Source organism: Pinus tabuliformis, chromosome 4_2 (assembly GCF_031772625.1).
Source record: "Pinus tabuliformis cultivar Carrire ecotype Pingquan chromosome 4_2, CPIR1, whole genome shotgun sequence".
Classification (NCBI taxonomy): domain Eukaryota; kingdom Viridiplantae; phylum Streptophyta; class Pinopsida; order Pinales; family Pinaceae; genus Pinus; species Pinus tabuliformis.
The window spans coordinates 415,176,657-415,204,404 of NC_142304.1; the positions used below are offsets into that span (position 1 = coordinate 415,176,657).

Here is a 27,748-nt window from a genome sequence, read left to right on the forward strand (position 1 = left end):
ATTGAGAGCATCATGACAATAACACAATCATTTTTCTAAATATAGGAATGCTATTAAAGGCATGTCAAGTGAACCTAGAAGACAAAAGAAAAATAACCAAATCTGCTTTTGTAAAGCCCAACATACTATATAAAAATTTATAACTATTAGTAATAGTAATGAGCGTCTGTTACTAACTAATACTTATAAAGATTTATATAGTATGTTGGCATTACAGCTTTCAATATTATAAGACTAAAAATTGATATCCAAATGCTTCAATAAGAATTCGGAAATCCAATTTTATAAGGACTGCAAAATATCACAACCCTACTTCAATTCAAAATTCAATCTGATTCACAGTAATCACCATAGGTGAAAGAATAGAAGCAATAACAATGAAATGGTAATTTGCACTGATGAAGAATGTCCCATGCGTAAAATATGCCCCAAAATGGAATTTAACGAAAGAAAAAGCATCATTCAGTGTATCTTGATTCAGTGTTTATATTTGGTCTTGATGGAGATTTTATGCTATATATTGCTTCATAGTGATAGCATCCAGAGGTAATAGTAGGGGGAGAGAGCACTCATTATTTATCTCTGTGGATTTGTACGCTTTTTCTGATATGGCAACGTTTGTGCTTGATTCCTAGTATTTATTTTTTCCAGAAAGATGCAGAGGCCATATAGAGATGCCTGCCATACGTTGAAATTGAATATTGCAAGATGCCATTTTTAAACATTTGCTATTACTGGCACATGGCCTATTCTTTCACTTATATAATCTGCCTGTTATGATTTCAAGAACACTCTGAGTTCCCCACGATCCCCACGTGTGATCCGAAAATCATCATCCACAAAAGTGACTTCAAAATCTCCACTTCGAACACTAGATGGTGGCCTTAAAAAGTCTGGCAGTCGAGGTAAGTCAACTGGAGGAAGTTCCGATAGGCTACCTGCTGTCTGGACGATAGTCCTCTCAAAGATTATTCTAATACTTGCACGACCTAATCCACGCACAGGGAGAATGTCAAACACACTGTTCTAATGCACAGAGGTATTTTAAAACAGAAAACGAATGGAGGTAAACATACCTAGAAGTTCAAAGCTGTGGGCCAAAGTAGCAATAACTTCAATCTGTGGGAGTGGCCAGGGAGTGCCAATCTGAAGGTTTACAATGTTATCAAACTCCCTTCCAACAATATCAATGCGTTGAAAAACCTATTGCACAAAGCAGGTCAGTGTCAAATCTTGATTAATTTAATGTCAATAACAAGCACAGTAACATGCTAATAGAAGGTAATAGATTCACTTATTATTTAGTGCACCTGACCCAAAGTCAAGGGAAGCCTTCCTGTAGGGGGGCCTGGACGAAGGCCACCAAGACTGCCAGATGCGAAGGCACTGCTGTAGATTAATTGCCATCTTCCCTGCAGTTTGTCAAGACCTGTAGATAAGTCCACAATGCCTCCAGAAGCTTCGAGCTTCTTTGCAACACTCTCCACAATCATCACGTCAGCTTCATTTGCAACCAATCCTCTATCCAACCCAGCAACAGCACTCTGCAAGGTATCCTTTTAGAGATATATAAATTAACAGAACTATAACTCTTCCTCTATAGTGAAAGCCAACCACTTTCGTACTTATAATAAAAAGACCATTTAAACTTTCAAGACACATAATGCATCTCTCTTAAGATTATGACAATTTTATTATTAAACAAAGTCTTTCGGTAGAAATCACATAAGATATAACAATTCAGACTGTTAATTGAATTCGAATATGACACATCTATACAGAATTAGGTCACTCCACATGAATAATTCAATTTTTTTTAATCTATGATAAATCAGTGATTTATTGGAGTAAGCTGGGCGAGGCCCAGAATTAAACCTACTGAATAAGAAATTCCTTATTACAAAAAGCTTTTATTTTCTTTTAGTTTAGTATTTCCTCTTTATTCTCTAATGCAATGGGATGTAATTGTTGAAGATAATGGAGAATATCCTAGAATAGGTAGAGTTTGTTCACGTAGCCTCAGGATAGGAATTAGTTTCTATTTCTTAGGATGTTGTTCTAACTTCCCTAAAACCATGTGTTCTATTTAATGTGTAATGTTGATGAAATGTAGAGTGTTCTGCAGAGCCAGACTCTCCTGTTTCAGACTCTCTTTCGTAGAGCTGACCAGTGGATTTTATTCTTTAATACAAACTTTGCCATTTTTATCATGGTATCAGAACGTCAGGGCTGAGGAACCTGTACGCTGGCTGGTGGGTGGTTCTTTGAACCAAAATCGTCGCAGGTTTTGAGTAGATAGCCGCAACGATACACCTCTACACTTCTCAATTTTTTTCATTTTTCAATCGTCGCACTTTTCCAGTGTACAACTACAGCAGTTGCGACTAGTCTCTGAAAATTGGTGTATTTCAGCGACTAGTCTCGGATATTGGGCAAATTTCAGCGACGGTTGCGACTAGTCTCGGATATTAGGCAAATATTAGCGACAATCGTGTAAATCAAAGAAATTTCAAAGGGGGCCAAGAACAAGGTTGTAGCTGTTAGAGAAGCTAAGTGGGGAAGCTAAGAACAAGGTTGTAGCTGACAACAGGAGGTTGTCTAGAGGCTGAGAAGAAAGCCATGGTGATCTGCGTGTGTGTTGCGAGATCAAACAACAGTGATCTGTCTCTGTCACAGATCTGGGGTAAATTTAACATTTTTTACCTGTCGATTTTTTTTTCTAAATTGCCAAGATGAATAACAATATTTTTGAAGCATGCATGAATGAGCATAACAAGCTCGATGGTTCCAATTATGCAAATTGGAAGTTTAAGATGCAGACTCTGCTAGAAGCGCAGAGTGCTTGGACAATTGTGAATGGGGATGAGCCGAGGCCCGCGACTGGATCAGCATCGGTCCCAGATTGGGAGAAACGAGAAAGCAAAGCAAGGACAATGTTAAAGATGTCAGTGAAAGACTGCATTATACCGCACATCAGAGAAGGTAAGTCAGCTAACGAGATCTGGGGAATTTTGAAGGAATTGTATGAGATCAGAAATTCAAATCGTCTTCTGTTCCTCAAGAGTAAGATTTTGTCCATGAAGATGGAGGAGAATGAAACGATTGCTTCATTTGTAGCAAGGATCAAGGATCTGAAAAACAAATTATCAGATATTGGTCATACAATGGATGATACAGATCTTGTGACCATTACAATGAATGGTGTCACTGATGATTATCAGATGTTCATCATAGGGATAAATGCCAGAGAAAAGATCCCGCATTTTGAAGAGCTGACAAGTATACTGATGCAGGAAGAAGAGAGGAGATCGACTTTGAAGCCTCAGAGTGCCGAGCTTGCATTGGTGGCGAGGAAGAACTTCTACAAAGGGAAAGGAGGTCCACAACAGCAAAACGGAGCAAGTTCACATAAACAGCCAAATCTAACCCAAGTTATGCATCCGAATAAAAACGACTCTGAAACAAAATGTTTTTATAGTGGAAAATTGGGTCATATTGCCAGGGAATGTAGGAAAAATAAGTATCATGAAGAACAGTAGAAGCCAAAGAGACATGCAGGTCATCTCGCGAACAGTGATCAGGTGCAGAATTTGCGATTGTTCATGGCAGATCATGAAGAGAATGTTGATGCAGACATCTGGTATGTAGATTCAGGAGCGTCAACACACATGACAGGGAACAAGCACTGGCTGGAGGATTTTAAAGAGATCAATGAAGGCGCACAGATTTACCTAGGAGATGACAGAAGTCATCAAATCAAAGGATGTGGGAAAGTTTATGTCATTCTACCTGATGGTAATATTAAACAAATCTATAATGTAATGTATGTGCCTGGAATAACAAAGAACTTGATTTCTGTATCAATGATTACAGATCAAGATTTGAAAGTTGAATTTTTAAAATCTAACTATTACATTAAGGATCTGCTAGATGGAATGAAGACAATTGCTATAGGAATCCGAACAAGAGGACTGTACAAGTTGGATGTGAGACCTGCACCAGTTCGAGCATTGACAACAGCGAGCCTGACTACAGAAGAGCTTTGGCACCAGAGATTCGGCCACATCAATTACAATGATTTGCTGTTACTACAGAGGAAAGAAATGGTAAGAGATCTTCCTATGCTAAAGCAAGTACATAATGATTGTGATGCTTGTACTTTAGGAAAAATGCATAGAGAAGAATTCCCTGTTAGAATAGAAAAGAAACAGAGGGATATACTAGAGTTAGTGCACACAGACCTTTGTGGTCCCATGCAGACAAAATCATTAGGAGGTGCAGTGTATTTCCTACTGTTTATTGATGACTGTACGAAGTTTTCTTGGGTGTATTTCTTAAGTAAGAAGAGTCATACATTCGAATACTTTAAGCAGTTTAAAAATATGATTGAAAGACAAACAGGGAAACAGATAAAAATTCTCCATTCTGATCAAGGGGGAGAATATAGGAAAGATGAGCTGATCAGATATTGTAAAGATCATGGAATTTTGCAGCAGTTTACAGTACCCCATACTCCACAGCAGAATGGAGTAACAGAAAGGAAGAACAAAACTCTGGTGGAATGTGCGAGAAGTATGTTGAAAGGTAAGAATCTTTCAAATGGTTTTTGGGCTGAAGCAGTGAGTACTACGGTTTATTTAAAAAATAGGAGTCCTACAAGAAGTCTTGAGTTTAAAACTCCTTTTGAAGCTTTGTATGGATATAAGCCTGCAATAAAACACTTAAGGATATTTGGATGTAAAGCATTTGCCCATATACCAAAGGAAGATAGAAAGAAATTAGACTCGAAAGCCATCAGATCTACTTTTATAGGGTATTGTTCGTCATATAAGGCATACAGATTATTTAATCCCTCTACTCACAAGATCTTTGTTAGTAGAGATGTTAAATTCCATGAGCAGGGTAATGAAGAAACTGATGAGCATGATGATGGATGGGACATTCCTTACTTTGAAGAAGAGGATGCAGAGAACAATCAGGATCAGTAGCAAACAAAGGTAGAGGATGAACAGCAACAAAAACAAAAACAGCAACAGCAACAGTAGCAGGAAGAAATAAGGTTTGAAACCACCACCCCACCACTCAGGAGATCAGGTAGGAAAGCTCAAATGCCTGCAAGATATAGGGAAAATGCATTTATAACTAGTATGATGAATGTTGTTGAACCGTCTAGTTATAAAGAAGCAAATGAAAGTAATGAATGGAAAATAGCCATGGAACAGGAATATGATTCAATAATAAAAAATAACACTTGGGAATTGGTAGAACTCCCTAGAGGAAAACAGGTCATAGGTTGCAAATGGTTATATAAACCGAAAATTAATGCAGATGGAACTATAGAAAAACTGAAAGCTAGGTTGGTTGCAAAGGGGTACACACAAAAAGAAGGGATAGATTATGAAGAAACCTTCGCCCCTGTAGCTAAATTGAACACCATCAGAATGTTAATTGCCTTAGCTACCAAAAAACATTGGATAATGCACCAACTAGATGTAAAGTCTGCATTTCTGAATGGGGAACTGAAAGAAGAGGTTTATTTAGAGCAACCGGAAGGGTTTGTCCAGAAGGGAAAAGAACATTTAGTATGTAGGTTGAAGAAAGCACTATATGGATTAAAACATGCTCCCAGGTCATGGTATGAGAAAATTGATTCATTTTTTCTGCAAGTTGGCTATAATAGAAGCAAGAATAACCCTAATCTTTACACCATGAAAGATGAACAAGGGTGCGTAGTGCTGATTTCATTATATGGATAATTACAGGTGATGCTATATATCTAATTGATGAAATCAAGCAGCAAATGTCACAGATGTTTGAGATGAAGCATCTCGGTGAACTCAAATACTGTTTAGTTCTCAAGATCTGGAGAGATTCAGGTCAAACATTTCTGTCTCAAGCAAAGTATGTCAAAAGCCTGTTAGAAAAGTTTAGAATGGATCAGTGTAAGTCTGCACTGGTACCATTGCAGCAGAATATCAAATTGCAGTGTGAGGATGGCTCAAAAGCGGCGGATGCAACACTTTACAGACAGCTGGTTGGGAGTTTGATCTACCTAACCACCACTAGACCTGATTTGGCTTATGCAGTCAGCATGTTAAGCCAATTTATGTCTAAGCCACTTGAAAGCCATTGGAATGCAGCGAAGAATGTTTTGAGGTATCTACAAGGTATTGTAGATTATGGAATTATTTACACTGACTCTTCTGATGTTAGACTGGCAAGATTTGCAAATTCAGATTGGGCAGGAAATGTAGATGATTGCAGATCTATAACAGGTTATGCATTCAGTCTTGGATCCGGGGTGATCACTTGGAGCAGCAAGAAGCAGAACACAGTCTCCTTGTCCTCAGCAGAAGCAGAGTATCAAGCCATGTGTGCAGCAATGTGCGAGGCGGTTTGGTTGCGGAGACTTCTCCAGGATGTTGGGGAAGAACAGACAGTCGCAACAACAATCAGATGTGACAATCAAAGTTCAATCAAGCTGGCCAACAATCCGGTGTTTCACAAAAACATTAAACATATTGATACTCAATTCCATTTTGTAAGGGAGAAAGTGCAATCTAAAGAAATACATTTGGAATATTGTAATACATGTGATAATGTTGCGGACATTTTCACTAAGCCCCTTGGAAAAGTTAAGTTTCAAATGTTTAGGGAGATGTTAGGCATATATGTGAACCCATTCTCCATTAAGGGGGAGTGTTGAAGATAATGGAGAATATCCTAGAATAGGTAGAGTTGGTTCACGTAGCCTCAGGATAGGAATTAGTTTCTATTTCTTAGGATGTTGTTCTAACTTCCCTAAAACCATGTATTCTATTTAATGTGTAATGTTGATGAACAATGTAGAGTGTTTTGCAGAGCCAGACTCTCCTGGTTCAGACTCTCTTTCGTAGAGCTGACCAGTGGGTTTTATTCCTTAATATAAGCATTGCCATTTTTATCAGTAACAAACGTTTTAATAAAAACTTGCAAAATTAGTATGTAGCAACTAAAAGCAACATGGTCAGCAATTATCCAACATAATTCCTAAACAAATATAACACACACTCGTAGATTATATATGTGTCGAATTTGCAAAATTGGCTAGGAATACAATTTTTATAGATATTGTTGGTTTACTGACATTAATAAATCTTGATCAGCTTTCTAATTTAATTCAATTTCAATATTAATATCCACTAGTGGCCCAAGATGGCCAATGCAACTGCAAAAGTACAACGGTCAAACTCCAAAATATAATAAAATAATTATCCGATACGAGGATGTGCTCCAATGTCCAGCTAAGAGAACTCACCCAGTGTACCCTCCAAGATGCATAAGAGAATAAACAATATAATAATCGTTCTAAGAGAATGTTCCACAACAACCTCCTCCAAAATTAGAAAAAGGTCCACAAAATGCATACAATGAATCCACACATGTGAATCCCAAGGAAACCAATTCCCCAGATGAATATGCAAGATGTGAAGTAGTTAGAGCACTCCACTAAAAAGGATGTAGTCAAACCCCAAAATAGAAGGTAGAAGTCTCCATAAGTGTGCCTTCCAAGACAATCTCCAAAAATAGACAGGAAGAAACCGTCAAAATGGGCACCCTCTAAGAAGAATCTCCAAGAATAGAAAGAAGACCAAGTAGTATGCATTCAGAAGCCAAACGTGTGGCCCTCCAAGTTTGCCACATGCCTCCATAAATGCCCTCCATAACCACCTCAAATCAAAAAACATTTGTGCCAAGTCAAAAAGGTGAGGGTGCTCTCCAAGAAGGTCGAAGATGCCAAGTGTAGCTGAAATATCTATGCAATGAAGATGAGAGAGCATCTAGGAGATGTGCACCCTAGAAAAGTGTGCCATGCAACTACTTCAACCACCCACAAATAATAAAATACTCTCCAATGAAGTGCACACTAGAAGAATGTGTGAAGGTGGTTAGAACACATCAGTCAAATATTTTACAGATCCTATATCAGCATTTCATTTTGAAGATTTGGAAGAAGAACGACATGGCATCATTCCAAGAGAGGTTGTATGCTAGTGTGTACCCTACTTTAGATTTTTTTGGGGACATTCAAATAGGGCATGTTCCAATGTTTCATGGGGACACTCATCTAGTTGCATGACATGTTGAATTAGTTATGGATTACATTTCAAAATTGGAGGTAGAGTATGAGGACGTTATGATGAAGATATTTGCAAAAACTTTGGCAGAAGATGCAAAATCTTTGGAAGAGGCTGCACAATATTGGATTTAAAATCTTTGTTGTCTAGGGGAAATATCCTCATTTGCAAGGTTAATTAAATCAATTTGCAATCATTGGGATAGTGGCTATAAAAAAGAAGAAAGGGCTGAGGATCTAGCTAAAGCTTGCTAGGATGAAGAAAAACCATCTAATCCCTGATGCTTGAATGTAAGAGAAACTCTATTAGTGTTGTTTTGGCTGAAATTGAAATAAAAGACACGAGTGAAGACTTGATGTCTTTGGTCACATATATCAAGGAAAAATATGGTGGGCTTTATCAAGAAAAGCTTGGAAATGATTCTCATAAGGCTGACCATTGACCAGCATGCCCCTTCATTGCAAGAACCATTTATGCCTGATATTTCAGATACAAAGGAAAAGATGAATAATGAAGACCATGTAGTATCTTATGATTCCATTATGATAATGAATACAAGGGATCGCAAGTCATTTACCTTTTCAAATTTCTGAATTTAATGACGAACTCATGGATGATTTGAAGGGAATATATATGGTAGAGAAACCCTTGAAAGATGAAGTCTTTTCAACTGCCCTTGTCCCGACATATGAGGCAGAATATGGAAGCCAAAAGGATGAGGATTTGAGCACTTTCTTTTTTACTGGAAGGCATAGATGGGATTTGGATCATTGGTTTTTCATGGAGATCCCATCTATGATTGGGGGTTGGAGGGGAATTGCCATATTCCACTTCCACTTAGTGTTGAAGACCACCTCATAAGGCGTAAAGAAGGTATTGTAAATGCTATTTTTGATGACCTTGGACAGCCAAGGTTTTTGAGGTATGTGTAACATTCTCTTTAATTGATGAACAACCATATTTGTCACTGATGGGTTGACTTTGTTCAGCACAAAGTGCATTTTCTTGTCAACAAAACAGTGGAAATTTTCCAGCTGTTGACGTCTTCAGCCCTTGTCCAAATTATTTCAAAGATCCAGCCAGAAGATGTGTGTTTGAGGCTACAATTTGTTTCGGACAGCAGCATTTTCAAGGGGTGTGTTATTGCAAGGATTTTCAGCCTCATGGGAGACTACATCAAGCCCTATGCCATGAACATAAGGACCTTTTTCAGATCTGATATTTTCCTACATTCTTCATGTTCATGTTTGATAGATGACAACGAAAAAGTTTGTTGCCGATTTTTTATGGAGCCACTTAAGCCCTTGTTGCTTAAGTCAATGAAGAATGATGGATGGCTTGATTATGATTATATCAGCCCTATCCAACAATTTAAAAGCAACCTTGCTGTAGAATACACCACTTTTGGTGTGATTTTGGTCTTCTTTCTCATTTTCATGAGCACACTTCAGACTTCAACCTCACAATGATGGAAATTCCAACCTGTGTGTCCAAGATGATTGATGTAACCTTGTTTTGTTTCATAACCAAACACAAGGGAAGATCTAATGATGTCTATGAAATGATTTGATGGTTACATGGGTTATTTGATTATAACTAGCCTAGCATATTTTCTTCCTAATGTAGAGTAGGGTAGGAAGAATAAGTTCAATAATGCAAGCATTAGGTTTTTATTTATGCTATATTTCATTTTGGCATCTTGGCTCATGCCTTATTTGTAGAGCCTCTTGAGCTTGATTAGCTAGATATTAACACTCACATCTTCTTTGTAATAGATCAAGTGGGAAAGAATGTTTGGATAGTATACTGGGGGTGATGGAGGTTTGGATGGATCACATCCCCTATTTTCAACATTTTCCTTGTCAGCTAGTACATCATGCATAGCAATAGCCCTCAAATATTCTGGATCTAGTTGCTACTGCTTGAAAATACCACAGGGGATTCACTCAGGGAATCTTTGACATATCACGTGCGTTCGTGGCATATTAAACAATACCCTTAATTTGACTACATATTGAAAAATCCCTCTAAAAATCACATTATTTAACCCCATACCAATATGAACCCGCTATAGCTTCCAAGTTCAAGAAACCTCTACTTTCACTAGATATTGTAGGTATCCATTCTTTCATTAACTTTAAGCTCCATTTTTTCTATTTGCCAATATAAAAATCCTTTACCCCCTATATATCCCCAAATACATTATGTCATTTTTTCCTCAATATATATTCCCCAATATGAACCCACGTGGTATAATAATGCTCCCCAGTGAAGCCCCTGTGGAAAATACAAGGATTATTTTGGAATTTTCGAGGCCATATGGTGAGGAAGATGTGATTTTCAGAGCTTGATACAAGTTGTAGATGCTAACATAATTCTCTACACCAAACTCTGAGATCTATTTGTGTGCCTTTTCTTTTATGTGTTGAGGTCACACATTTGGAGTTAGTTTTGCACGTGATAAATATTAACCTTTGAAACCCACATATTTGTTCATTGCAGGTGTGTCTCACCTTCCCCGAGGTAAAGATTGTATATTTGATGCATTTTGAGCTGCTCACCACATTCCAGTAGCATGGTCATCCATAGGAAGAAGAGCGCTTATCATCAGGGAAATTATTGTGAAATTTATCATTGATTAAGGAGCATTTATTATGAATGCCTTAGGAGATTATGAAACAAATACATCTTGAGAAGTGACCATATGTGTAAATATTTGGATGCATGATTTGACATGTTTCCATTACTTCTATGGCTCTTTGATGGGATGTCCTTCATATAAGGAGAATATGAGGAATTCTTAACCCTCTACAAGGATAGTAACATGTTATTTAATGAACCATCCACCATCGAGGGAAAATTTGGGTGCATTCATGGCAACACAAAAGTATTTTGTTGAGGTTTCCCCTCACTATAGCCCAAGCATAGCGCACCCACTCATAAAATTATTATTAAATTAGCTTTGATGTCATAATTGGTGGAGCAAGTTTCTTAATAAGATTCTAGAAGATAATTTTGAATGTCTTTTAAGATGCATAAGCCCCACAAGAAAGCATTCCATGGAGAATCACCTATAATGGCACATACCTTAAGAAAAAGAAATATTCTAATGGAGTGACTTGGTTGGAGCACTTTAGAAGGAAATTTTGAATTATTATTTGTGATATACCAGCCCTAATAAAGGGAGGCATACCATGGAGTGGCCTTGAGAATGGCATAAGAAATAAGAAAAATATTTTTTATCAGGACATCTAGCATGAGAAGATGACACTTGGACATTTTGACATCAAAGATCAAAGGAAATCTTAAGCTTTGGAATTCCCTACTTCCAAGACCTATAGTTTAATAATTTCTTGGAGAAATAATGGATCTAAAACTTTCTAGATTCTTCTCTATATTCATTTAGTGCAAATAAGTTGATGGAGAGGAACTATAAAAACCCTCAATTGCAAATCAGAAGTTCAAGTGGAGAGATCACCTAGAAATCCAAAGACTGTTATCTTCAGGTAATAGGGAGGAAGAGCAGTTGGTGAAGGAATGCTCATTTTGCTGAGCTGTTGCTCACATTTATGCTAGGGATGCCACATCATTTTCTGCTGATATATTTCTCCTGTTTCAGGACTGCTACACCTTTTTTGAGAGGCATTCTGATTCACCCCTCTAAAACTTTGATGTAACCACAATTGTTAATGAAGATAAAAACTGTTGTTCACTCATTTTAATCACTGTTTGCTGCTCTTTTTACTTTGACGGTTATATCATATGCTGGTTGATTTTGAGTAGAGGATGAAATGGCATTGTTAAGATCTTTTCGCTAGTTCTATGCATCAATGTGGTAGGTTGGAATGGTAATGTTTATCACTAGCTGACTTTTGCTTTACATTCCAAGCTTCTTCATCAAGTTAGGTTTCGACTCTATTTGCCAAAAGGATATGCCACTTCGTCTTTCTTATCTTTTCATCTGTTACTCTAAAGAAAAATCATTAAACACACAAATCAGTAATCTGATTTGCAAATCTGTGCTACTAAACAAATTAGTGATTTGATCTTATGGAAACCCTCCTTGGGCTGAAGAACAGTCTGCCTAAAATGAAGGGAGGTTCTATTGAAATGACAGCAGGTTGAACTTCCAAGAGTTTTCCTTGGGTTTGTACCCAGAAGATTGGACTTATCATGTGTGCAAATCCAAGAGGTAACAAGGTTGAAGGCACCCAACAGTATGGATACAGGCATGTGAGGGTGTACTTCAAGGTGTATCCAACATCCTAGGTGTTGTGGATCAAACAATGCTTTGGGTTCTACAAGAAGGTTTATAAGTCCCGCCCTCGTCAACTATGCAGATTCCTAGGGTGTGCAATTGCCATAGTTGCCAATGCATTGGACACTCAACCTTCCCTAGGCACTATTGTGCACTAGGCATTGAATTCTTACAACCCCTTCCAATCATGTGCTTCATCTTGATCGCATTGACACTTTCACCAAGGGGCCTAGAGTTGTCACCACCACTAAGAAAAAAAATCACATAGTGGCTCATTTCTTGTACCGGACCATCATCAACAGGTTGGGTTCTCTTCTTGATCTAAACAATGATAATAATACCTATTTTGCTAATAAATTGTTGAATTGATACAATGGTGTTTGATTGCACACCATAAGAGCTCTCCTTAATACACTTGTGCAATGGTTTGACTCAGATAATATGACTCATGATTGATACTTGACTCACACATAATACTTGAAACTCATGAGTACAACTCAATTCGCCGATCAAACAAGTCTTTTCGACTTGCTGATGAGTCAAACTGTAGTTTGGAGAGTCTGCATGTTGACTTGGTCAATGGTGTGTGAGTACTTGCAAGGCAGTGATTGAGTTAACAGATTTACCCATAGAGCACAAGTTTGACTTTCCCAACCCTTTATAAATCCCCAAAAATGGTGGCAATAAGCTCATTTTCATCCACAGCTTACCAACTTTTTTTTGTCTTTTGCCAAGTTGAGTCAAATTGTTGACAAAGTTAAGTCTGTGAGATTCCGTTTGGTTGAGAGTGTTATTAAGATCGTCAGTGTTATTAAGATCATCTCCACTTCCTTGAAGAAAGTGTGTGGGTTAGAAAGGAAGCATTGGGACCTTCTTCTTTCCATTATCCAAGGGGCCTTTCAGATTACATAAAAGGATTCCATAAGTCAAACCCCCTTCAATCAAGTCTATGTCTAGGATGTTGTGGTCCCCATGGAGTTTCTAATTCCCTCATTCTGAATTTCCCTCTTTCCCTCATTTCTTAATGTGAAATTTTCACTATTGCAGCAACTGGAATTATTCTTCTAATTGAATGTTATTATGTGCATTTTATTTGTTATTACAGCAAACAAGAAATAAAGTCCTTACTGCAATTTTCACCAAAAATTAAACACATTGCAGAAGCAAAACTGGAACTGAGAAAAAAATAGAGCACACACAATAAAAATGACACCGTTATTTTTGGACAAAAGTCCCCAAAAAAAGCCAACTGGTAAAAGTAGTGCAACAAATGAGGGTTTTATTATTAGTACGTTCAACAACAAAATTTGAGTACAATATCCTCTCTTGAGAAATCACTCGAAAAATATCTGAGAGATTTTTCTCTCTCTCTCCACAAGCAATCCAGCTTTAACCTGCCCTCAGAATCTAGCACCCAAAATACCCTTGCACCATAGTTTTAAAAAACAGAACCAGTGACTGGGCCGGTCCACCTAATAAATCAGGTTTCAAACCGAAACCGATCAAACCAAGACTGGTCAGATCTCAATGAACCGGTCTTGAAAAAAATACATGAAATAATTAGTTTTTAATAATAAAAAAAACTATTTTTAAGATTTAAAACCATGATTCCAAACCAATAGAGACAAAATATGCAAGGTTTGCTCATCTATATACCATGTAATGGTGAATATATCAAAATGGCACCGAGTGCAATACATATCAGCAACAAATACATAATCAATGAGGCTCTAAATGACCTCTAGAGTCCGAAAACAATGCTCTAAGCTATGAAGCCACTAACCTAGTACAAGTCTACATATCAGTGATCAACAACATGATCACTCCTCATCATGATCAAACTTATCACCACTACTAGATAAGAGATCATCAACATGAGGACTCCTAAAACTTCTCTACAACTTTAGTAGTAGTAGTAGTATCAAAAAGAGACATTAAAACTACAAATCATTGATCAACATGGTCACTCATGAAACTCATCATTGATTTAGCGCTACTAGAAATGGGATCATCAACAAAAGATACATAAACCTTGTCTAGCTCAAAGTCTTCAGACTTGGATTGCTCAACCTTATAAAATGATATAAATTGAAAAGGTTTAACATGCCTAACCAATGATTTTAGTTTGAGTGAAGGGTTCATCTCCTCAACCTTATAATGTGGTAGAAAAAGATTAGCATGCCTACCTAGTTGTTTTCCTTTGAGTGAAAGGTAAATTCTTGTTAAGGCCATCGTAGAGGAGTTCAACGATTAATACCACCAACATCAACAAAGTTCAACAATCAATGCCACCAACATCAAGGTTCTTAAAGGGCTTCATTCTCTCGATCAATTGCCAATTTCATACCCTCACGCATGATAGAATCAAATGGAAGCATTGCAAACCCCGAAACCATGAAATCCTAAAAACCATTAAGTTTGTTGAATTTTGAGTGAAATCTAAAATTCTATTTTCTCGATATGAAATCCAATGAGGTCAAAACCACTCTCAAACATCCTGAGTCATTTCATGGTAATGTCAAGCAAATGAGAGGGTAGGCATGCTTTTCTTGGAGGGACTATTTTTGGAGGAAAACAACCCCAAATTTGCCTCAAAACTCACAAAACTGCATTTTGTGGGGTCTATAGCTACCCTAGCAATAAACTGGCCAGTTTATGATGGAATTGACCGATTTGACCATAAATCGATCAGTTCCGTCATAAACTAGCTAGTTTGGTCCGATTTTTATGAAATTTGGGCGAAATGGACCATTCAACCGAGTTTTTTGGCTGGTTTGACCTGGTCGCCCAATGAACCGGCCGGTTTGACTGGTTTTCGGTTCAAGCCAGCTAGTTTTTAAAACTATGCCTTCCACAAACTCTACACAATGCTTGCATAGTCTCTCACATGTACTCTCCGGATTTGCCTCTAAATCAGACGTCCTACCTGCTTCTACCTCTAGAAGTGATTTGTTTGGCCTCCTGGAAATTTTCGCGACCTCTAGCACCTGAATCACTCTACTCCTCAGCTGAATTGAACTGCCTCCTTGAGACTCCTGTGCAACATCTCTATGGAATAACTCGACCTCTCTCAGTTGACTCTTCTGGCACTGGAAAATTCTTCGAAATCACTCTATTGTTGCTCCTCAATGTCTGTTACTCGATCTCTGGCTCGAATTCTTCCCTAGTTGAATCTTTTCTCTTTGGGAAATTCGATCTTCCTTGATCTCTCTCTCACTTGATGTGTCCTCCATCCCCATCGTCTTGCTCTTATAATCTCTCGTTGGTGAACCAACGACCATGATTAGATCTCCATCAACAGTTAAGATCACCTCAAACTCAATCCGTGTGAATTTCTAGAGAATTCTCATGTTTCCTTAATTAATTACTATTAACTAACCAATTTTCCTACGTTAGACTTAGGAAAAATTTAATTGATAGTTAATTAAGGTGTTTTGCAAGCTTATCTCGCAAAACCTTTTCTGGGTTTCGAAAATCTCGTGTTCTTAGCCTCTCCGACACAAATCGAGACTACAACACCTGTTCGATGCTACAAAAACTAACACTCCCTCTTAGCGAGGAAGGTGTTCTACTGTCTTCACCTGTAACATCTTCCCTCACATTACTGATGTTTGACAACTGTGATGACCTGTCACTGCCCACCAAGCTATTACGCATACTCTGATTCAACTGCCAGCTCTATAGCTGAACTACTATGAATCTATGTTGTTGCTAACAATGCATTGTGCCACCTACAGCATTGCCAACACTGCTTTGTGTTGCAACTGATCTCATGCTGTTGTTGCAACTACTGCAAATAAAAACAAATCTTTGAATCAACTATGTCCGTATACTGACTCTACAACTCTCTTGAGTATCTGACTACAACTAGCCTCTACACTATCTACTGAGTAACTGTCTATGCCCTGATTGGTTCTACGCCCCTCAAGTAACTGACTGCAACTAGTTCTACAACTATCACTCAAAATTTCACTGCGCCATGTTGAACATCATGATCCATCTACTACTGAAATGTTGTGGGCCCTTGTAGCTAAGGTAATGATCCATGAGGAAACATCTATCTAATGTTGTCCTCCATGGATCCTACCCAAATCTCTGCAACTCTGGGAACTAGAGCTCAAGATCTCCCCACCTCTCTCCTAGAGGTATAGCTACATACAAAGTGAATTCATCCTCCAACCTGTTGGACAAATTATCGATCTCGATCAAAGCTGCTTCTTGCTCCTGCTTCTCTTTCTTGTTCTTTTTCTTCTTGGGACACTGAGTACTATAGTGACCAAACTCACCACACCTGAAACACTTGATCTTCGACAGATCTTTCTTCTTCTTTTCTTCTCCCTTTGAGCCTTGTCCTTGACTAGGACCTTTCTTCGCCTTCCCTTTTGATGCAAGGGCTACATTCTCCTCATCTTTCACCGTCTTCGGTCCTTTGCTACCATTGTTGCTGATATTACTCTCGACAAGAGCAAGCCTCATCTCTTCTCGAGTGAAATCACTCCAAAATCGATCCCAACCAGGTAGTTGATCTCGTCTAGTGATACGCTGAATGAACGTTGCCCACTCCTTAGTGAAACCATTGAGAGCTATACGCACTAGCCCACTGTTGAGAGGTGTCTCTCCAACTGTTGCAAGATCATCTCGGACATTTTGAATTCTGGTGAGATAAGGAGTGACTCCCTCACCCTTATGCATCCTAGTAGTCCTCAACTTCTCCTTTAAAAACATTTTCTGGTTCTCGGAAGGATCTTGGAAAAGCCTCGCGATGGCATCCCACATCCCTTTAGTAGTATTCTTGTTAGATATATGCAGAACTATATGATCTTGAGCTCCATCGAGAATCATCCTCTTCGCCTTGGCCATCTCCTTATTGTAGTTCTCTAGTTGCTGCTAATTTGTAGGTATGGCTACAACATTTTCTGCATACGTCTTTAGACCATACTCATATAGCAATAAAATCATTCTAGCTTTCCAAATGCAATAGTTAGAGGCTCCATCAAGCCTATCCTAATCTCGAAGTCCTACTGAGTCCATCTCTGCGAAATCCTCAAAACTGGGAAATAAACAGGAACCTCCTCCCTTTCCTACTTAGCCTCTCTCTGTTAATCGCACTGCTTCTAGAAATGTGCAGATCTGTTATTTTTTGCCTCTGGACGTCCCTTCTCTGGTACTCACACTGCCTGCTACCTCAAATGGGAAACTCACTCTACCTTCTGGAAGTCCTTCTCCGGAATCTAGCACATGATCTGTTGCTCTTGAAGCTCACACTCGCTGACTGGAAATATTGTTGCGGCCTACTGCAACTAGAAATCACAAATCTCCTTCTGAGAACTAGATCTGGAAACCCTCCGAGAAATTCTGGAAATTCCTCTCTGTGTGCTTTTCTCTTCCACCCACGTTGATCTGCTACTACAAAACTTGTTGCAAACCAACTGGGCCCAGATTTGCTTAATGAAATTACTAGTTTGCTCACCGGAACTGTTTCCTGGCAACACCACTGCTTGCAAATCACTGCAACTGAGGCTCTTCGAATTTTTTGTTTCCTGCAAACTGAAAATCGAACCCTTCCTCTACTATGTCGCACTCCTGGATGGTCTCTGTGCAAATCAGGAAAATTATGCTTCAAATATCCCTCTAAATCTGCATAATTTTCTCCTTCGCTTTTGATCTGTCTTCAAACACGCTCTGATACCATGTGAAATTTCCACTATTGCAACAATTGGAAATTATTCTTCTAACTGAATATTATTATGTGCAGTTTATTTGCTATTACGGCAAACAACAAATAAAATCACTATTGCAATTTTCACCAAAAATAAAATATATTGCGAAAGCAAAACTGGAACTAAGAAAAAATAGAGCACACACAATAAAAATGACACTATTATTTTTGGACAAAAGTCCTTGGAAAAAGCCCAACTAAGAAAACTGGTGAAGCAAATGAGGATTTTATTATTGTTATGTTCACCAGTAAAATCTAAGTACAATAATATGGATGCCAAACTAGCAATCCTCTCCTGAGAAATGAATGGTAAAATATCTTAGAGATTTTTCTCTCTCTCCACAAGCAATCTAGACCAGTGTTGCAGGAAACGTCCCCCCCCACGGGATCAAAACCCCAATCCGCGATCCGTACAGATGCGTGGGGGAAGCATCGTCTGAAACGCATTTCGGGCTGATAAACATGCTTCCTGGAAATTTCAAGAAGCGTGTGCCCGAAACGCGTTTCATTTTTTTCCTAACCGCGTTTCGGTTTTTCTGAAATGCATTTCGGGCTGATAAACATGCTTCCTGGAAATTTCAGGAAGCGTGTGCCCGAAACGTGTTTCAGTTTTTTCCTAACCGCGTTTCAGTTTTTCTGAAACGCGTTTCGAATGGCACTTCGGTCGTACGAAGCGTCAAGCTTCCGAAAAAAATTATAAAAAAAAATGCAAAAAATATAAAAAAATATAAATATAGAAGATGCAAGTTTTGAATATAAATGCAAAAAAAATATAAATATATATATAGCAGACGCTTCGCTTCCTAGATTTTTGGAAAATGACGTTTCTGCGTCCCCGCTACCAAAAAACGTCCTCGTTTCGTCCCCGCTTCGTGCAACATTGATCTAGACTCAACCTGGCCTCAAAATCTGGCACCTGAAATACCCCCAGCAAGATCTGCGCAATGCTTGTGGAAAATTCTGCTTCAAATATCCCTCTAAATCTACAAAATTTTCTCCTTCACTTTTGATCTGTCTTCAAACACGCTCTAATACCATGTGAAATTTCCACTATTGCAGCAATTAGAAATTATTCTTCTAACTGAATATTATTATGTGCAGATTATTTGCTATTACGACAAACAACAAATAAAATCACTACTGCAATTTTCACCAAAAATAAAATATATTGCGAAAGCAAAACTGGAACTAAGAAAAAATAGAGCACACACAATAAAAATGACACTATTATTTTTGGACAAAAGTCCTCGGAAAAAACCCAACTAGGAAAACTGGTGAAGAAAATGAGGGCTTTATTATTGTTATGTTCACCAGTAAAATCTTAGTACAATAATATGGATGCCAAACTAGCAATTCTCTCCTGAGAAATGAATGGAAAAATATCTTAGATATTTTTCTCTCTCCACAAGAAATCTAGACTCAACCTGGCCTCAGAATCTGGCACCCAAAATACCCCTAGCAAGATCTGCGCAATGCTTGTGCAGTCTCTCACACATACTCTTTGTATCTTCCTCTGAATCAGATGTTCTGCCTGCTTCTGCCTCTAGAAGTGATTTTCTTGGCCTCCTGGAAATTTCCCTAGCCTCTAGCACCTGAATCACCCTACTCCTCAGCTGAATCGAACTACCTCCTTGAGGCTCCTGCGCAAGCTCTCTGTGGAATAACTCGGCCTCTCTCAGTTGACTCTTTCGGCACTGGAAAATCCTCGAGAATCACTCCGTTGTTGCTCCTCGATCTCTGCTACTCGACCTCTAGCTCGAAGTCTTCCCTAGTTGAATCTATGCTCTCTAGGAAATTTGATCTCCCTTGATCTCTCTCTCACTCGATGTGTCTTCTCCATCCCCATCGTCTTGCTCTTATAATCTCTCGTTTGTGAACCAACAAACATGATTAGATCTCCATCAACAACTGAGATCATCTCAAACTCAATCCATGTGAGTTTCTAGAGAATTCTCACCTTTCCTTAATTAATTACTATTAATTAACCAATTTTCCTAAGTTAGACTTAGGAAAAAATTAAATGATGGTTAATTAATTTAATTAAGGCGTTTCACAAGCTTATCTCGCGAAATCTTTTTTGGGTTTTAAAGATATTGTGTTCTTAGCCTCTCTGACACAAATCAAGACTAGAACACTTGTCTGATGCTACAAAAACTAACACTTAATGGGGCAACCACACTTCATTAGAGGGGAGATTCACAGGCTTATTGAGATGGATAAATTTACATGTAGATTGACAACAATAGGTCCATGATGAAGCACTTCTGTGACAAAAAACTCAAGTGTAGAGATCTATGAGAAGGTGATTATATGTTGTTCTTTGATGCAAAGAATAAGCAATTTCATAAATTGCAATGCTTTTGGTTGGGACCATACATTCTACATTGAATTCATGAATGCCATTGTACACTTATAAGGCATTGAATAATGAAGATGTCATGAAGCATGTGAATGCACTCCACCTAAAGCTTTGGTGCAAAGAATAAGTAATTTCATAAATTGCAATGCTTTTGGTTGGAACTTGGGACCACTACGTTGAATTCATGAATGGATTTGTACACTTATAAGGCATTAGATAATGAATATGTCATGAGGCATGCGAATGCACTCTGTTGTCGCACAAAGTGTCTAGGCACTGTGACAACGCTCAAAGTAAGGGTTGTCTCTCCAATCCTTACTCACTCCGTTTAGACTCTCTCCTAGACAAGTCAAGCGAGGTAGTCCCTAAGGTGAATGGATGAGGATAGCCTGTGGAATATACGCTCTAGAAGATTTAAAGATGAATATCTTGATAAATTTAAAGTAAGTCTCGGTCCATTGAGATAGATAGATTGAAATAAGACACAATCACAAGATAAAAATGACTACAAACCAGTGCCTTGATATTTGAATTAACCAAAAACTAAGTAATAACAAGTCACCCAAAGCAATTTATAATGTAGCAATGCAACGATCATGAACAATTAAGTAAAATGCCCAAAACTTTAGCATACAGGATAATCTAGCAAAATAATCTTTCTCCAATAGTCAATATGATTTTTTAAACATTTATCGCACTTTGACAATTGAGAAATCACGAAAATTTAAGATTTTGCACAAAACACCAAAAACAACAAGCAACTTTAAATTAGCATTTCAATTATTCCTTAGGCAACTACTTTAATGTGGAAAATGAAGAAGTTAAACAAATCAAAGGGTTAATAAATTAAAATTTTAATGGGCCATAGGCCACATTATAATTATTATATGTGAAAGCACAAATCCCTTGTTGGTTTATTTTATTCTCAATCCCAAAGTCACAAAAAAAATTATTTTTTTTTATTTTTTAAATTTTTTTTTATTTTAGATTTTTTTAATGTTTTTTAATGTTTTTTCAAATGAAAATAAAACTAAAAAAAAAATTAAAATAATAAAAAATAAAAGTCAAAACAAAGATCGAATTTTTAAAAAAATGAATCTAACCTAAGCTTCAAAAATACAAATCGGATTATATATATAAAAAAGAAGTAATATAAACCCTAACCATGAACACTAAAAAGATATAAACAAATGGAACCTAACAAAAAGAAATCGAAAGTGTTTTGTTTGTATCCGCAGGTGATTTCAACGGTAGCGTGAGCAGAGGAGGAGCTTTAGGTCGATGAGGAAATGGCGGAGATGGAGGTGAAATGTTTGTTGCAGGTCAACAAAGATGGAAGATGAGGGAAAAGGGAACGACGGTGGCATAGGGAGGATGGACTGTTCGCGGATGGAGAGGAGGTCTTGGCAGCGTAACAATGGAAGAAACAGCAGGTTTGCAGGCAACGTTTGGAGTTGCAAAAGCAGATGTATGTCGGCGAATTTCATGTTTGATGGACGAGCAACAAGGTAACGAGAGGGTGCGTAGGGACGCTAACAGGGAGATGGGTGTATCACGATTTAGGAGAGACCAACGAACAACGAGATCTAGTGGATGTGGGAGTGAGGCCTACAATTTTTTGAAGAGGGATGGACGCTGAGAGATGGAGAGGAAGGTTTGGATGCGGTTTTGGTGAGGTCGCTCTGAAGGAGCCGTGTTTGGAGCTGCAGATGGTTTTCGGTTTAATGGAGGTAGGAATAGCAAATGTCAGGCAACAAAACAAATCCGAAACTTTCTGTTGGAAAACCCCAGGCAGCAAACAAATCCGAAATTTTCTATTGGAAAACCCCAAGTCGCGGAGAAACTGTAGCCCAGAAAAACAAATTTCACACAAATGTATTTTTATGCTTCAGATTTATCAATGAAATCCTCGTACAAAAAAAAAAAATTCACCCTTGGACTACAAAAATAATGCCCCTGTAAAATTATTTTCAGATTTAAAAAATTTAAAACCCTTGGACCGCAAAAGTAAAAGGGTTGGATAATATCCCTGCAAAAAAATTGATTTTGAGGCCAAATCTTACCCTCCAAGTCCTAGATCTAGCTTCAAATCAAACTTCACCTTCAGATATGCAACCTGTACCTGGAAACAAAAACAATGTTGCACTAATCGCGATTATATCGTAAAATCGCGAGTTTTTGAAAGTGGCAATATTATCGGCCGATAAATACATGTATTTTTTCAGCGATTTTTATGAAAAATCGTAATTTTTTCGTTAAAAAAAATTATGAGGAGGTGACACAAGCTAACCCTGTCACCAATAGAGGACGTGGTCTACCTCCTGTAGCTCCTAGTTCTTCAGCTTCTAGAGCACAGCAGAGTCCACTGCCAACTCCACCGACATCTACATCTAGAGGGGCAAAGGAAATCAGTAGTATTAGACTTTAGTTATTTGGCTCATTTCATTGTATATGACATTATACTCATGATATGAGATACATTATTATATTTTTTGTTGATACTTTGAGGCTGAGTTGGGAGTCATGAGTCAGGACTTACTATTCAGGACATGATTCACTGTTATGTGTGATGTGGCACTAGAAATGATATTAAACATCTTATATATTAGTTCTTTTATCATAGTTATGTGTCAATGTATTTATTTTATGTTGTAGATGCTTTAGGTATTAAAAAAATTGAAAAAAATGAATATTTTTGTATGTTACGATTTTTTCCCCATTTTTACCGATTTTTTCCCGATTTTTTCCCCGTGTCGATTTAATCCCAATAACGATTAATGCAACATTGAACAAAAACACCCAAAACCCAGATATACAAAACATAAATAAAACCCCAAAAACCCAAATCAGAAAACCCAATTTTTTTTTACAGATCTATGCACAAGAATGGTAGATCTATCAAATCTGAGGAGTGTGAGTCCAACTCCGTTCCCAGATCTGATAATCTGAGGCTCAATAGCTAGATTTATCAATTTTCCACACAAAAAATAATTTTTTAAATTTTAAAGGAGGTGCTTAGCTCAAAACCCTTCCTATATCACCGCTAAAAATCTTATGATAAGCCCAAGATTAAATCTAGCTGGGTTCTTCAGAAAACACGGATCGAGAGTTGGCTGGTCCAACTGAAAACTTCCCCTAACGCTCGAGGATCTAAAAATCAAGACTTTCCTGCAAAACTCAATTCAACCATCAAAATAGAGCGAGAAAATAATAATAAAATTCAGATAAATAGAGATACCTGCTATTACATTCAGAATTTAGATTATCATTTAAACCCCAACGACTGAGTAAAATACCTGTGCTCAAATCACTCTTTCAAAAGCTATCATCAATGGCTCAAAAAAAAATTATGCATGAAAACGACACATCCTATAGTATTTCCATGAAAAGTAACACCAGTGAAAACGAACCCCAAAGTCTTTCTTTATTATTCAGAAAAAGATTACTCAAGAGCTTTTCACTTAGCACACGACTCAAAGATCAGATGGATCATTTGACAAATGACTTCCTATTTAAAGATAAATCCTCCAACGGCTAGTTCAATTGATCCTCGTCAAAGCAATCCCAACCATTAATAAGGATTACAATTTCTTTTAATCTCATTCGTCGAAATTCATTGTTAAGGAAACATGGCGGCCGAGCGATGCTGCTCTTGCTAGGGTTCTAGCGTAAACCCTGTTGCCCTTCTCCTCTGTGCTCACGGCTATCCTGATACTACATTTCCGTTAATTTCTTCACCATGAATCCGCCTTCCGGAGGGGTGGGCTCGGCCCCCCCTCCCCCCATCGGTCCCTCTTCTGACATTTCAGTAAGCGCAGACACTCAGGTCAATCCCGGCTCCACCCCTCTGACTGCCCATGACATCGATCCTGCCATCGACAACGTTGGTGACTTTGCTGCAGGTTCTGCGGCCGCCAAAGACAAAGGCATTGACCAAAATGCCTCGACGTCACAGCCAAAGGCGTCCTCTGCAACATGCATCCCCAAGTCTGCAGAAAGAATCAAAATAGATCTCCCCAGTCACCGAATAAACAGCCAAATCCAATATATGAAGGATCATGCACTCATAGGCAAGTTCCTCGGATTCTAGCCAACTGAAAAGGCCTTGCAAGGATGGATCGCCTCCAAATGGAAGCCTAAAGGACAAGTTACCCTGCAGCTCGGTCCCAAAGGCTTCTTCACTGCTACTTTCAACTGTCTGGAGGACAAAACTCATATCTTCGAGGGAGGCCCGTACTTCTTCAACTCTTTAGGCTTGTACCTTCGTGACTGGATAGAAAGGTTCAATCCAGACAAAGAAGATTTCAACTGGGCTCCAGTATGGATTCGTATGTACTCTCTTCCCCTGGAATACTGGAACGAGGAGACCTTAAAGGACATAGGCAACAGCCTGGGGGTTTTCATCAAAGTTGCTGAGGAAACTAAATTCCGAAGATACACCTCCTATGCCAGGATCTGTGTACACATGCATCTGGCCAAAGCACTCATGGACTCGGTAAGTCTATTTCATGACGATTTTGAATGGGTCCAAACAATAGACTACGAGCATGTTCCTTTTCGTTGCAGAAAATGCCATGAACATGGCCATCTTTTCAGGGATTGCCCACTGAATCTTCAGTCCAAAGCTCCTGTCACTGAGACGAGCAAAGATGCTGAGGGATTCACAAAGGTCTCCAGTCGAAGAAAGCATGCCAAGAAATCTCCAGTCGCCCCAGATAATCTCAAGAAACCTGAAACACGGAACAGTTTCGAAATCCTGACTTCTCAAAATACCATGGAGGATCACCTTGTAATCCCTCCTTCAGATCCATCTCCTTCCTCATCCCCCCCGCCTCCAAAATCTTCAGCTCCGCTCTCAGCCTCCGATCTCACCAGCATCCCCGCCTCTACCTCCTCTGAGAAAATAGATCTAGATATAGCCCTACAATCTTCCACCATGGAGATAGATGCAGCTCTAGCTCTCAGTATCCATCAAAAGTCAAACGAGGAAGATCAGAACACACCGATACACATGGATGAGGAACCAGAAAGCGTAGATCTGGAAGGTCTGGACATTCTCAGACTGGAAGCAGCGTGTAGACAGAAAGAATTCAATGCTATACCCCCCCGGGAAATCGAAAGACTTGAAGTAGTTTTAGCCAGAGCACAGCATAACAAATGTCTTGGTATTCAGGCAGGCAGTCCTTGGGATGGAAAAAAACACTGAAAGACACGAAGAAATGCGGGCGCAAAACGGATCTGCAAAGGACCATTATTATTGGAGAAATGTTGGTGGAATCTGGTAGATTTCCCGAGCTGACCAAGTTTTTCTGTTGACACCTAATCCAAAACGGATGGGTGAACTGGACAGTCATCTAGAAGATGAACTGATCCGTTTTATTTTTGTATATAAACATGAGTTAGCTAATGAATAAAATCAATCAGTTTTCTCTCTTGTTCAATGTGGAGTTACCCTGGCCTGACATGGTATCAGAGCACAGGTCCCAGAAATAGCTGTAACTCCTGCTGTCCTGAGAGCTGCTCATACCTGAGCGCTGCCTCTGTCATGCGTTTCGCCCTCTGCCCTGCTGAATGTGCAATAGACCTAAACGTTGATGCGTTTCTGATTTCATATTGAACGCCCTGCGCTCTCTGACTGCCAGAGACTGCGCCCTCCCTTTCCGCTGGTCTCTTTTTCGAACTGCAAACTGTAGGTGAACGCCATCGATCCGTTCGTGGACTATCAAACTATGAGATCTCTGTAAAAAAAAAAAAAAAAAAAAAGCAGCAGCGTCTTGAATGAAAAGGAATGCAAATTTTCAGTTCCGCAACGAGGAGGTATTGGACAGCGAATTTATTAGTTTGAGCTGCCGTCTTTTTTCATTGTTGAACTGAAAGTTCCGCAGCGAGGAGGTATTGAATTTTTTTTTTTTGAGCTGCAGTCTTTCTCATAATCGTCTTGATTTCAAACATGTCGTGGAGTGCGGTTTGAAGAGAGTCGTGCTCTGTGTATCCAGAAGAGCAGTGACATGGTGTTGTGTTGCATGCGGTTTGAAAACGCTTAAGAAAAGTCAGCAATCTCTGCTTAAATTTACATTCAGAGGAGCCCCTTCTGTGTATATAACCCTGATTCATAAAGATGATATTATTGTATGCATGTATTTGAAACGAGTTATTAGCTGTCAGCTGTATAGACATTGAAGATTATAGTATGCAATATCATCTATTGAAGATTATAGTGCCATCCCGAGGGTCGTTTTCATACATCCGTTGAACACGAAACTGTTTGAATATTTTAATCAATTTCTGAAGGTGAATCTTGTATTGGCTGGAAAGGTGCACCAGTTAAATAAGAATACACACTTCAGAACTGGAAGGGAATTCGACTGTGCCGAGAGCTGTAACTATTCTCTGTAGCTGGGCAATCTTGTTTTGACCTTTGTGGCCATGTAGCTATCCTTTTCACCGCCACGAGATATATGTTTTGCTTCTTTCCATCCATTGTATGCTTTGGGTTTCAGCCCACAGTGTGGAATCAGACTTTTATTTTGTCTTTGTATTAAAAGCGAAGGGGCCACACTAGAGTCGATTGATTTAGTTATTGAGCTATCTTTCGAGGTTCAATTTTCTCTACGAATGTTCACTCATTGACTCTGTAAGCATGCACATGTGCAGCTTCTTGGTTAACTATATTGTTAAATAGTTTGAATCAGTCAAAGCATTGAAGTGATGCCTTGCGCATTTTTTTTCAAAACAGTAGTATTGCAGTGATATGTACAATGAAATGCTGATGTTTTTTTTAGCAAATATTAGAAGGATTTGAAGGCTGTAACGTAAGGATTTTTTATCAGCAGAAGTATTTTTACAGAATGCATTCAATCATTTCTATGGTCGGAATAGTTCTCACTGGCAAGGAGAACTATTCTGAATGGTCTCGGATGGTAAAACACACCCTCATCTACAATGAGCTGTGGAAAGGAGTGTGTGTCAGAGAAGAAGACAAAGACCCTGTGCAGCCTACATCAGATAAAGAACTTGTCATTTGGGAAAACAAGAACAGCAAAGCCTATGCATTGATCGCAGCATCTGTAAATGAGGAAGTAAGTCGTCATATTTCATCCTATTCCACTGCCTTTGAAGCTTTACAGAAGCTGAAAGAACTCTATGATACACATTCTGCACTTGAAGTTGTTCAGCTCATGATTAAACTCTTCACTCTTGAACTGAAAAATAATGATCCTCTTGCTCTTGCATATGAAATAAAGTCTATAATGCATGATATTAAATCCACTAAGGTTGAGCTGGATATCTCTCTT

General features: G+C 38.5%; 1 protein-coding gene across 2 annotated transcripts in view; it reads right to left on the minus strand.

The window, feature by feature from the left end:
- Window positions 1–372: 372 nt before the first annotated feature.
- LOC149169719 (plastid-lipid-associated protein 6, chloroplastic-like) overlaps window positions 373–27,748 on the minus strand; it is a 67,231-nt gene continuing 39,855 nt past the window's right edge. Inside the window, exons 2-4 of one of the 2 annotated variants that reach the window (XM_089428781.1) lie at window positions 1,311–1,556; window positions 1,077–1,203; window positions 373–989 (exon numbers count right to left, since the gene is read on the minus strand). In XM_089428781.1, the coding sequence (XP_089284907.1) occupies window positions 775–989; window positions 1,077–1,203; window positions 1,311–1,556 (588 nt within the window). In that variant the 3' untranslated portion in view covers window positions 373–774. The remainder of the gene's footprint in view (window positions 990–1,076; window positions 1,204–1,310; window positions 1,557–27,748) is intronic. The other variant, XM_089428782.1, reaches the window with a different exon arrangement.